General features: G+C 37.3%; 1 protein-coding gene across 1 annotated transcript; it reads right to left on the bottom strand.

Annotated features, from left to right (window-relative positions):
- Positions 1 to 633: 633 nt before the first annotated feature.
- LOC100783336 (E3 ubiquitin-protein ligase UPL3) lies at positions 634 to 11,555 on the bottom strand. Its single transcript, XM_003540828.5, has 18 exons — positions 10,408 to 11,555; positions 10,051 to 10,161; positions 9,803 to 9,919; positions 9,453 to 9,623; positions 9,220 to 9,381; positions 8,848 to 9,096; positions 8,587 to 8,708; positions 7,104 to 8,493; positions 5,333 to 5,428; positions 3,272 to 4,843; positions 2,954 to 3,178; positions 2,754 to 2,858; positions 2,056 to 2,136; positions 1,889 to 1,957; positions 1,667 to 1,795; positions 1,300 to 1,422; positions 992 to 1,217; positions 634 to 846 (listed from the first exon to the last, which is right to left on the bottom strand). The coding sequence occupies exons 1-17, from the start codon at positions 11,251 to 11,253 to the stop codon at positions 1,152 to 1,154; spliced, it is 5,634 nt and encodes a 1,877-aa protein (XP_003540876.3). The 5' UTR covers positions 11,254 to 11,555; the 3' UTR covers positions 634 to 846; positions 992 to 1,151.
- Between the last annotated feature and the right edge of the window lie 1,626 nt (positions 11,556 to 13,181).

Here is a 13,181-nt window from a genome sequence, read left to right as displayed (position 1 = left end):
TATTATGACTCGGTCATATTGATTCAATATATAATCTTAACATATTATATTTTTATTCAAAATTGTAAAATTTAAAATCATACTAAAAATATAATCTGAAGCACAAACTACATATTATAAAACAATAAATCAGGATGAAAAATTAATTGGATCAAAAATGTGAATTGATTTAATGAGATTGTAACACATTTTATCTTATATAATTTCTAAAACCTTCTTTATATATCAAACTTTTTTGTGGCATTCAGAATGAAAAAAAAAAGTGTGCACAATAATTACACCTTTTGGAAATAAGAGGTATGGGTATGAGACTGTTTTCAAAATCACAAGTGCTATGGGTACTCAACTCAAAGTAGCAGAATTATTGATTTTGGAGATAGACTGCCATTTACACCAAAGAATGGGTGGTAGGTTGGTTCCTGGTCTGTGTCTTAGACTGGGGAGTTGGGACGTCTTTTTCAGATCAAAACATACAACGCATCCTCGACTCATTAGCGACCAACAAATTAATTAATCGGTAACTCAAACAGTACTTATTTATGCTAGAACGCCTCATTTTGGGACAATCATAGCAAACAAGCATAGAATAATTCGCATTTTACCTCAACAAAAGCTCGTAACAGATCTAACATGAAATCATAAAGCATAGTATACGATATTATTTCTATTCCTTTTACCATCTTCCATACAGGTATGATAACTAACTGCCAATACTTTGAGTTGAAAACAGAATGATGAAAAATTTGGGAGGGAATTACTCAACATTCCTATTCTATTTACATGTAACAGCTAAAACGAGCTCCGCAAATTCCTTTACACCTTTAAAAACGAGGCGATCTGATTCAACTGCCAATAATCAAAGAATTAATATTAATTTAGTTTACCAACAAATGAAAATGAACAAAATAATAAGAGGCTCTTGGTAAGCTCACAACAATGGTCTAGTAATGTCAAGAATCATAGTGAGGTTTCACAACAATGGTAAACTCACCTGAACCATGTCACCACCTTTGATGTGCGTGACCCGAGAGAGGCCATTATTTTGAGAAGCAGGGAGGAAAGTACATGCAACCAAAAAATAATTAAGTCTCGAGTAAACCCTGATTCATCATCATATTAACATACAGGGCCGGGTTGGGTAGTTCCAGAACTCATGATAAATCAAAGGATCCCTGGCCTTCACTGATTGCATAGAGTAGCTTCTTGTACATAATTTCCTGTTTTAAAATGGAAATCAAAGATCAAAAGACACTTTGACATGCATGATCATATAACCAACAATGCTTTGCAGTGTTCTACCTTGGTAGAATAAGGAGGAAGCTTCAGGTAATTTGCACACGTCATCACACTTGGCAAGTCATCATCTGCTAATTCTGAAGGCCCATTCCCGTTAGATGAAGCATTAGCTGCACTTGACGAAAGCTGCACCCAGACATGTAAATGTAATCACTTACTAACATTGCATTTTGAAAACCCCCCTTCAAGAGGTAAAGGAATAGTGGAGCAACATATGTCAGGCAGTAAATCCAGACACATCTTGCTACCGAAGTTCAAATAGATCCTCGCCCCCCAAAAAACTTTAACATTCAAGATATCAAGTACAAAATTGCATGAAGGCATGAATGAATAACACAGGTTGCAAGTGATCAAAAATATTTTTCAATACCTTCCTCACAATCGTTAATTTTGGATTTAGAACTGCCAGTCCACCAGGAGGCAGCCTAGGTGCACCAGTAACAAATTGACAGAAGGCACGCTGCTGCTCTGGTGTGAATTCTCCCATAATTTCGAGTAACTGAAAATAGCATCATACAGGTTCAGCACCAAATATAACAAGCCTAAATTTCCAAAAACACAATTGTCCTTCTACAGGAATAAAAAAACATACATTAACTATGGCAGGGCTCTTGGCAGTATAACCATGGTCAAATTTTATATGATCAGCTAGTGTCTCAGTCTGCAGATAGGAGAAAAAAAATTATAACTACATTATCCATGGTAACATCTAAAAGATTGTTGTAAGCAGCAGTAATACTTTTGTATAAAAAAGAATACCTTCCACAATTCTCTCCGGCCGCAAAGCAAGTAATCCAGTTCTTGGGGAGAAAAAATTTGTAAAGATGAGATGTCAAAAACCTGAATTGACAAGAACAAGTGGGAAAGTGACAAATGTTTAGTTTTTGGACTCAAGCAAATGAACAAATTATCCAACTAGTTGTTCCAAGTTCAAACTATTGCCCAGCCCATCTCTTCCATATAAGTTAGGCTAGTAGCTCATTTCACTTGTAAAATTTTGACATTAAATAACTGAATATTTGACATCAATACAAAAAAAATGTGTATTTTCTAACTTCCATTCTTCATCTGCAGGGGAAGGGGGATACAAGGTTGGTAGCAAACATAAGTAAAAGTCAGAAACAAACATTTAGTAATTTCTTAATTGATACATCCGAGATTCAGGATATATATACAGTTCACTGCTCAAGACATAACCAAAAGTAACAATTTTTAGTAGAAAACAATGCCCCTTAAGAATCTAAAAGCTGAAAAATCCATACTCAATATTTTCAAATTAAACCCCAGTCAAGTTTAGTTTTCAATAAAATTGTTTGAGAGAAACTAGAAAAGGAATACCAAAAAGAATGAACCATTAATCAGTTAAAAAATACATGATATTTTTTATACTCAGCATCACCAAACAAGATGCACAGTCAAAGACAAAGTTACATGAATTTATTGAGACAACATATAACCTGATTAAACCCTGCTCTAAAAGCTTCCATTTGACGCATGATTCCAGTCTTAACCGTTGCCTCAACCACCATGGATATGTACTCCTCTAGATTATTGATGTCAACCTGAAAGTTTGACAGTAAGTTCAAAGCAATTTTTATTACAGACAGAATCAGAACCAAAACAAAAACCAGGTAAAAAAAACAGACTGAATACATACAATTTCATCTCCAGGTTTCAAGATGTACTCTGGATAACCAGGAAGTGTGAAGTCCAAGCAGAGATCTTCTATTGGGGCCCCACGAAAATGCAAATTAGCAAAGGTATCAGTGTAGCTACCACCAATAGATTCTATAAAACATTTCCGGCAAACAAGGGCATTTAACTCTTGCAAAGTTTTCCCAAGTTCAGCATCAATGAAAAGAATGTCATGCAAATCAAGCTCCTGCAATATATCAAAGGCTAAATATATAGAGACTAAAAATCAACCTTAAGATACACATGAAATCAGACAAGACATCAACATTTCATAACTTACTTGACCAAGAACAAGCTTATAAAATGCCACTGACAATGGTAAATCCAATAAGCGTCCATCTTGAAGAGCTTTAGCCATTACACGGCCTAATAATCGGAAATATTCAATCACTTTGAAAATTTGGGTACCCTCTGATGCATCAGCATTTGCAGGCCAAGGTCGAGGAAACAGCCCAAGAGGAGCTTGAACGAGTTCTCCATCTCCAACAAAAGAGCCTTCACTATTTTTCATTTTCTTTTCATCTCCATCAATTTCCATTTGATATTTCTCTGAAGAACCTGATCTCCACATTTGAAGTACAACTTTTTGTAAGTCATGACTGAGAAGTGTGTAGAACTCCAGAGTGGGACCCAGACCGGTGCCAACTTCACCAAAATATTCTACTTCAAGTACAGCCTTTTGACTAGAATACAACTCCATCACCTTAGCAGCAGAATCCAAAATGCGATTTCGAGAGACACGAACCTTTTGACGCTGCAATCTCCCAACCCTGACCTCTCTTTCATTTGTTGATCCATGACCATCAGCACCCTGCTGCTGCTGAAGGCGATACAATGCACGAGATAACCCAAAGGCAGTTGAATAAAAATACTGTCGCCGGGTCTCAAAAGGAAACAAAAAAGGGCACGCTTTAGATAACTGGTAACACCATGAGGGAAGACTCCCACTACATAAGGCAAGGGCATCTTGTATTTGCCTAGCTAATTTTGGAGTAAGTTTGCTGCTTATAAATTCCTCTGTAGGAACCCTAGCACCACTGGTAAAACTTAGCTCAACTAAATCCAAAATTTTTCCCTCTGCAAAGCTATCAGTAACCACTTGGGCCCTCAAACGAGATGCAAGTTGGTTCAAACCCTCAAGCACCCGCAATAATGCCAATATATTGTATGTAGGATTAGATTTCTCCAGTTCACAGGGCAATTCTCCCTGCAAAATACTATCTAATACAGATGTCTGATTTAGCTTGTCTTCAGAACTAGAATTCAATACAGACCCAGATTTGCCAGATTTTGAAGCATTAGAGGTTGAACCTCCAGGGGGAGTCCTATCTGTCTGGTTCTCTGCCCTCTGATAAGTTATAGTATAAATATCACCCCACAACCTGCTTCCATCACTGGATACATAGTCACTACTGCCAGCAAATCTCTCCTCATCATCTTCATCTAGCACAAGCTGCCTTTGAATTGCCTGATAAATAGTCAAATGCCTATTAAGCTGCTTCCCACCAGCAGTAAATATCAACTTTGGAGGATCATTAGAACTACCAAACAATGGACGCCCTAGTCGATCTCTTCCACCCCTGATACCTCTGCTATTGGCAGATCCAAGTCCAGCCATAGCAGCAGCAGCAAATGACATTGCACCTCTTGAGCTTGAGGTATAGCCACTCCTAAAATCAGCAGAGTCTGATCCCCTGACTGTACCAGCTTTGCTACTAGAACCTGAGGCAGCATTAGTCTGGCCACCATCACTAGTTGCAGGAGCAACATTACTCTCCTCCACTATGTCGCCCAATTTCACATCATGTACTTTGTCAGGTGAACAAACAGGAAGAGAATCATCCCTCAGTACCTGTGCATCAGAAAAAACAAAACAAGCACAAAAATTTTAATAGATACAACTGAATTTAATTATAATGTTCAATCTTGGTTAACAATAATGATGGTAGCTAAAATTAAAAATTTGGAAATAAAACACCAGGATTGAGCTATTGGTCAGAGACTTGGATTATGGATAGTTTGCATAAGGTCATAAACCAAAACTTCATTGCATCATTATACCCAGAAAAGAAAAATAGAAAACAAAGAAATGATAGAAAGACAGCAGCAACTCATTTTGAAAAAATTGTAAACAAGATTGAAGGACACCAGCACTGGAAATAAAAAAATAAAGATGCACACAGATTTTAACATATTTAAAAGCCATGTTAAAAAAGGAAATGATGTCAGAAAAGCAAAAAAAAAAAAAAGACAGAAACACAGTAATTACTTAAATGAGATACTCATCACCAAGGAAGTAAGAAAATCCTAGCCAAAGAAGAAGAAACAGTAGATAACATACATCATCATGGTCATCATCTTCATCATCAGAAATATCATCATCTTCAATCACCAATGCCTCATCAATCTCAACAGGGGATATATCCAAATCTTCATCCTACAATGTAGACATTGGAAAATGTCACTAGAAGGGTAAAAAAAGAAAAGGAAAAACAAATGACTACTTCAAGATACTTGGATTAGGTTCATGATTTAGTCCAAAGCATAGCAGGAAAAACAAATGACTAATATTTATACTCAAAGACGCCTTCCAAAAAAAAAAATTTATACTCAAAGATGCTTCCACCAGTTTAACAACCACAAGAACCTAGCTAAACAACATGCATGTAAACACTGCCATAATCAAAAGCAACAAAAAACAAAACAAGAAAGCTTCACCTAAACGGAAAAAATATGTAACCCGCCCACAAATAATCTAAAATATTCCCCAATGAGAGTCATACAAACTACAACTTCATGACAGACAAGTTTAATGTTATAAGAAAATAATTAAAAACTAAGCTAAACTGAAAATAGGAATCGATTTTGACTTTTTGAGTGGTACCATACTAAAAATTCTGACACATGCACTTAATGAAAGAAGGATGAGGATCAGCATATACAAAGTATCCATCTGATTACATCCAAATACACTATTACTTACAGCAATGTTACTTCAACGCAAAATAGATAAGTTATCCTCTCAGTGCTAGCTCTGCCTCAATTTTTTAGTAAATCAACACTTTTGCAGGGAAACCTTACAACAGCTTAATTTTAATGTATGTAAAGAAATCAATGGTGCAAAAAAGCAACTGTTCAACATAATCCAAAGAAAACCTAGGCAGTGTTTCTCATATTAGAGATGATATCTTAAATAGATAATTATAATCAAAAACCATTTATAAAACTAAATGGCAGAGGTAACATTTTAAGGATCTACAGACAACAAAATCCAGCATGTCCAAAGTTACAGATACAGAGAAATGTAAGATGTCTTTTCAAGCTTGCAATGAAAAATGTAATAATGCATCTTTACATCTTATATTGGCATTATCAAGTATTCTCTTCGTATTTCACTTTATAAGCCAACATGAAAACAGAGCATTCATAGTCAGGTCATACATAGCCAGAAGGAAGTTATAAATTAACAGAAGAAAAAAGTTGAAGCATTGTAAAGTCATCGCTAGGATTTCACAGTATATGATAGAACACCAAATGATAAAGTAATAAAATATAGGGTCTTGCTAACCAGTGCCAGGCACTGGTTAAGGAATTAAAAAAGAAAAGTTTTTTTTTGGAAATCATAGGAGGAGTACATTTTTACGCATCCCTCTTTTTACTTCCTCAACCAGAGCCCTAGCATTTACCTAAAATATATAGAACACTGAAATCACACAATACAGCAATACACTTGCTGTCCCAGAGACAAAAGTCTCCTATCACATACAAATACAGCAATACACCTGCCGTCCTAGAGACTAAAGTCTCCTATCATATACAAAAAACAGCACTAGCTGTCCCAGAGACAGAAGTCTCCTACAGAGTATTCTCTATCCACAAACTTAAAAATGACTTTACACTGCCCAATTACACCACATACTAACAGACATATACTCCTAATACATAACTACCAGCAGTTATTTTCTACACATAACTACCATCCTGCAGTTTCTAATACAGTACTGTTTTCTAAGACAGTTATTTGAGTTTCTTATACAGAATTGATTTCTAAAGCAGTTATTTTCTACAGATAACTGTCATATCTGCCCCTAACTCGGTTTCCATCAGTATACCTCAGAAGTAGAGTCACCGTTTACAGGCTTTATTTGAGCATCTTTATCAAGAGCTTCTCTTCTGCGAGTAGCATTTCTGGTCTGAGGTCCTCTTGCCTCCTCTTGTGCAGGCTTTAATACAGCTTTTCCCTTACCCTTGGAAGAGCTTGTGCTTTTATCTTGACTTATTTCCTTTCTAGATGTATCACCTATATTAACAGATGATCTGGATCTAGTAGAATGGCGATGGGTAGTTGGAGAGGATACACCAGCTCCTGTAGGAGTTGTCCCAGATTCAGAATTCCCAGCAGGTACAGTGGACTTCTGACCCAATTCACTTCGTTGGATACGAGGCCAAACAAATTCCTCAATTGCTGCTAAACTTGCTAATGGATCAACCAGTACAACATTGGATGAATAATCCCTAAGTGACCTTTCACCCTGGGCTCGACAAAGCCGCAACTTGAAGGGCTGAGATAATGCACTTAGTCCAGAGGAGAGGCGTGCACTCCCACTAGATGACCTAGATGAATGACTCAGCACAACAGGGAAACGCTCCAAGGAGGACAAGGCATTTTGAAGCTTCTGGACCAAGACAGTCATAGGAGCCACAGTCCCATCTTCAGTAGTAGAAGGTAGTGCAACAGCTATAAATAACTTAAACCTTGTAAGTGCTTGTTGGCGAAGCTTGGGAAGGTGGGTTTCTAATGGTCGATCTTTAGAGAAATACCCACAAGAAAAATAATTCAACAGAGCTGCAACAACACCACTACCAATGAATTCAAAAGTAGATACCCCATCTCCTTTGCCAAGTTCCTTTAGCATGTCAGCTATGATCCCAATTAAATACTCTTCCAGACCAAATCCAGAAGTTTTAGATTTCCCCTTTCCATTGGTCCTTTGTTCATCAGCACCAGCATTTAACTTCATGCAAAGATTTTTCAGATGCAAAAGATCATCAGTAATACCCACTTCAGCAGCCCCAGGATCTGAAGGAAAATACTTATCTTTAAAAGCTTTGGCAGCTGTACTAACAGATAACCGAATACTGGAATTTACTGTTGGCATATCCACAGAATTAGGAGGTGAACCAACATTTACTGAAACTGGAGTTTTCAAATCGTCCAAAGGATTTCCATCAGGATTGGAATTCCCACTGCGTCGCCGATAACGCCTAGAGCGAGATGATGCTCCAGATATAGAATCATTATCCTTCTCGGCAGAAGATGCCTGTGTAGAGATATTGGTCGAATTTCCAGTTAAAATAAGTTGGTCCACTGCATGCACAACACCTTCTCTAATGAACATCTTGGAGAATGTCCCAGGAAGCTTTTCCATAAGAATTTCAGCAATTTTCAAGGCAGGAAGCAAAACATGTGGATCTTTCCATGCTAAGACGCCAGCTAAGAAACTATATGATCAAAGCAACAATGCATAAATTTTCTAAACCCATAAAATCAGTGAGGGTATCAAGCAATATCAACTCAATTAAATTTCAACATACCTTGATATATTTGTCACACTCAACAAAGACTGGATCATCTCTGCTGTGCTGAAATACATCAATTTTCCAATGACAGAAAGGCATTTGTGCCGAACAGGACCATTGACACTAGAACCATATATCTATATCAACAGCAAGCCAATATCATCAATTAACCAAAGAAGACAAATAAGGAAGCAAAGGAGCAATTTATCAGAACATTTTTTTCAATTTAACAAATTTATCAAGCAAAGTTTAAGCAATTGATGCACAAATATCAACCTGTATTAAAACTGGAAGGAGATCCATCGCAAATTGCTTAAGTAGTTCAGGCTGATCATTTAATAGTTTCTCACGAGCCGATATCTCAGGAACATTTCCATTTGTGTCTTCTTGTTTTCCAGAGCTACCAGCAGGAGACTTCTTTACAATGGGCCCTTTCAAAAACATGTTGGAGATGATAGGGAGAGAAATTGTTCCATGTGGCAATGGAGGCAGAAGCTCATTCGTGAGGTTTACAATCTCAAATATCTATATATTTGAAACCAAGAATTAGAATAATGATGGATTTAAGGTCAGTGTCTGTTTAATGAACATTACGAGATAAAACTACACATGAATGACCAAAAGAAAAGTTCTGATGTTATACTATACCTGTTCTGGCGGCCTACTTAATGCAGGAGAAACAGAGGCCTTAGAAGAAACTCCAGAACCAGATAGAATATCTTTAAGAATACCACTAATTCCAAGAAGTAGTAAGGTTTTAGCTCCAAGAGGAGATCCACTCGCACAAGTTGAAAGAAGTCGGATTAAACCCTGCATATACCCAGGTCAAGGACCAAACTATAGGCAAAATGCATCTAACTAAAAGTAAAAATTGCACTTACAGTATATGTCGGCGTGCTGAGAGAAGCCTGACCACCCCCAGAACTGCTGTTAGAAATGAGGGAGGCAGCTTGTGTTACAAGTCCATGGTTGCACAATTCATCTAATTTGTCTGGAGATGACGCAAAAGCTTCAGCTATTCGAGTCAAACAAACAGAGGCGTGCTCCAGAACCTACAAAAATTGAAAATGCATAAGGTGAAGCTATAGATAAATATTTTATACCATGGGATATAGGGATCAAAATTTCCCTCTTCTCAAGCTAAACTTCCTTAAAAGGCAAGTTTATGGATGCAAAAGGAAAAATACAGTTTCCATTATGTGACAAGACTTGCAACAAAACATGACCTTACCTTGGAATCATGGTACTGAAGAAGGTTTGTCAGAAGAGGAACAGCTTCCATCACAAAATCAGCTGCATCTGAAGGAAGCTTTTTGCACATATTTGCAGCAGTAGACAATGCAACCCGCTGAAACAAAGAATAATGTCAACATACACTTGCTCACTAATGGCACCTGTGGCCAAATGATTTATGACTGTCCAAAAGGACCAGTGGGATGCAATCATCCTCTAAATGTAGGTACTTCACTGACAATTTACCTGAACTCCTGTTGAAAAGAAGTCCAAATAGGAAAGCACGGCCATAAGAGCACCTGCTCGTAGGCAGGCAGTGGGATGCTCCTGAGATATCTTCTTCAGAGCTTGAAGGGACTGTTCATGCCATCAAATACAGTAATCAAACTATATGAATTTCATTTTCAAAATGCTAAGTCTTAGATTAAAAAAAAAAGGCATAATTCTTCTACAACTGAAAATTTGACCCAGAAACATCGAAATATATAGTTTTAAAAACAATTAGGCAGCACCAGGGTTCAACACTGAAACACAAATATTTATTTTATAACTTTCTAGCACCATTTTCATTAATTCCACAATAGTCATGAACCAAGGAACAACCTGCTCAGCCAGGTCCATGTATTCTATGGTGAGCAACCTCGCACAAAAGATTGACACGGCACCATAATGCACAACAGCAGCACAAGATGAAGGGAGCACATCACAGAGATGGGTCAATGCTCTGGCAGCAAGAAGCATGATGTCAGGGTTGCTCTCGTGATTCAACAACCCCACAAGCACGGGAACAAACGAATCAACAGAGAATGTACTAAGTGACTCTTCAGTCCCAATCGAAAGCATCTCACAGAGCTGTGTCAATGCTTCAACCTGCCGCCCTTCTTCGCCATCCGCCCGCAATCCGAAGAGGATCTTTTTCAGCCTCCCACTCTGGTGAGAGGAAGACGCAGAACCCATAGCCGATGATGGAAGCAGATCATCCAAACCAGCACCAAGTTTCCGAAGAAGCCCCTGAAGTGCACTACTCGCAGAGGTCAAGTTTTGATGCAAAATCCCCACACCGCCTTCGCTGTCATTGTCATCATCGTCTCCGCCACCATCCATGTTCAATGCCAGCCCTCTGTCAGCATCCCTGTCCCTAATCCTAACATCATGCTCTTTCTCCTTCCCCTTGTCGGAGTTGTCTTTGTTGCGGCGATCGCGGCGGGAGCCAGAGGATTCATTGGCAGAGTCCATGGGAGGAGGATTCTTAGGGGGCAAGGGTTCCTTAGTCCGGGATGAACGGGAGCGAGTGTTCACGGAAGAAACGGATGCGGCGGCAGCGGCGGCGGAAGCGGAGGAAGAAGAAGAGAGGCGTGCACGCTTGCTGGAACGAGTGGTGGGACCAGAGGAAGGGGATGAAGGGGCAGCTGAGGAAGCCTCCGCCCGCTTCCGGCTCCGAGTTTCCATACAAAATCCACCCAACCCGATAATTATCAACTCGCTCGCCACCGAGCGCCAATCACGCTACCATGGATCCAATCTTTGTGGTGAGTTGAATGAATCGAAACCCTAGAAATTGGAGATAAGGGGATTTCACGTATTTCGAACGAGTCGCTGAGTGAGAATTGTAAGGAGTGTAATCATGAATAGCGATGAGGATTCAGGGGGGGCAGAAAACCCTAAGCCAGGGAAAGGGGTAAGTAAGAAAGAAAGGGAAGAATAAAAAGGGACAGAACAAAACAGGCTTTCATATGTAACTTTCTTTGCCTTTTTTATTGTTGAAAATTACAATTTCGCTCGGTGGATTGGTCATTTTCGTTCATCAAACGGAACTGAACTAGCTACGCTCCTCGGTGGCACTGTCGCAATGTGGCGCGTACACTTCGATCCCTCAACGTCGTCGTTTCAATAGACACCTGCATTGTATTAATATACGTTGCACTTGCACAATAAAGTTAAATTATTAAATTGTATTTAATAGAAAATGTATTATAATACAAATTTTAGATAAAAATATAAGATGTAACTGGTTGGATTGAGTTTAGTTTAATCTAATTTACAATATAATCCAATTAAACATAAGGCTGGTATTAATTGGCCGTTGGATTAGATAATTGGATTGAGTAATTAAAAAAAATTAAAAAAATGTATTGCCAATGATAAATCAACACATTATTTCTTCAATTTTTCTATAACTGCTTTAAATAAATACTGCCAAATCAGCTTTGTTTCAATAATTTTAGTTCTTAATTCTTATAAGTCAGTAGCAATTAATACTTATAACACACAAACCAATAATTCTTAAAATACTAAAAAATTGAAACAATAATCATGTAATGTTTATATACACATTTTAATTTGATTTTTTTGATAGAAGTATATTTTAAACACTTGTAATTTTTTATTTATAAAATATTCAAAAACAAATAAAAAATAAAAACTATATAAATCTATTATATATCACTATCAATATCTATAATTATTATAAAAGCAATAATTGTCATTTTTCTTCTAAATATTTTTACCTTTAACTATATACTCTAAATAGCTACAACATTTTATTTTAATTTTCAATAATAGTTATATTTTTAAAACAAATTACGCCCCAATGTACCCCAGAGTTGCCTATATACCAGACCTTCCCACTGAGAGTGCAAATTTGAAGTCTTTGGTTCCTTGCTTTGCTAATATATATGTCTCTCTCATGGAAAAGGTTGGTGATTGTCTGGTTTATTACTTCCCCCACCTACTTTGCATGCTCACTTGAACATGTAATGAAAGACACGAGTAGAGTACTAGATAGTGTTCTCATGCAGAGGTTTCTAGCTAGAATTAACGTTGATAGAAATCCCTTAATGGATTATTGGATGTTCTATTCTTATCGATCGGGGAAAGAGGAGCGGGGATAGGACTTTTTGTTACGGCCTACTTTTATGTGCAAATACAATGCATAGTCTTCCTATTGAAAATGCTTAAATCCTGGATATATTTCTGTTTTTTTTTTTTTTTTGCATGTACATTTGATTGCTATTTGTCTCCATAAAGTCTTGAAAGTTTTAAGGATATTGTTTATTAGATCAGTAATTGTTTGTACTTTTCGGAATACTGGACATGTATTACGGATCACACTAACTTTAGGAAATCACAATCACAAATCCCATTTTAACTTAACCTGAATGAAATAAATAATCTTTGCACTTGACTTGTTTAGAATTTTTAAAAAAAAAATCATCATAATCATTAATATTTACACATTTAAAAACTGAAAGGTGACTTTCTAAATGTTTTTTAGAAGTTATCGGGCTACTATAGTGATTTAGTGATGATCATTTATCGAGCTTTCAGTTGTTGTCGACAAGGGGCCGGTCATGTTCAAATAACCTAGTTTTCCTCCC

This window comes from Glycine max, chromosome 12, assembly GCF_000004515.6.
Source record: "Glycine max cultivar Williams 82 chromosome 12, Glycine_max_v4.0, whole genome shotgun sequence".
Classification (NCBI taxonomy): domain Eukaryota; kingdom Viridiplantae; phylum Streptophyta; class Magnoliopsida; order Fabales; family Fabaceae; genus Glycine; species Glycine max.
Note: the sequence above shows the minus strand (reverse complement) of the source record. Positions and strands in the feature narration are given on the sequence as shown.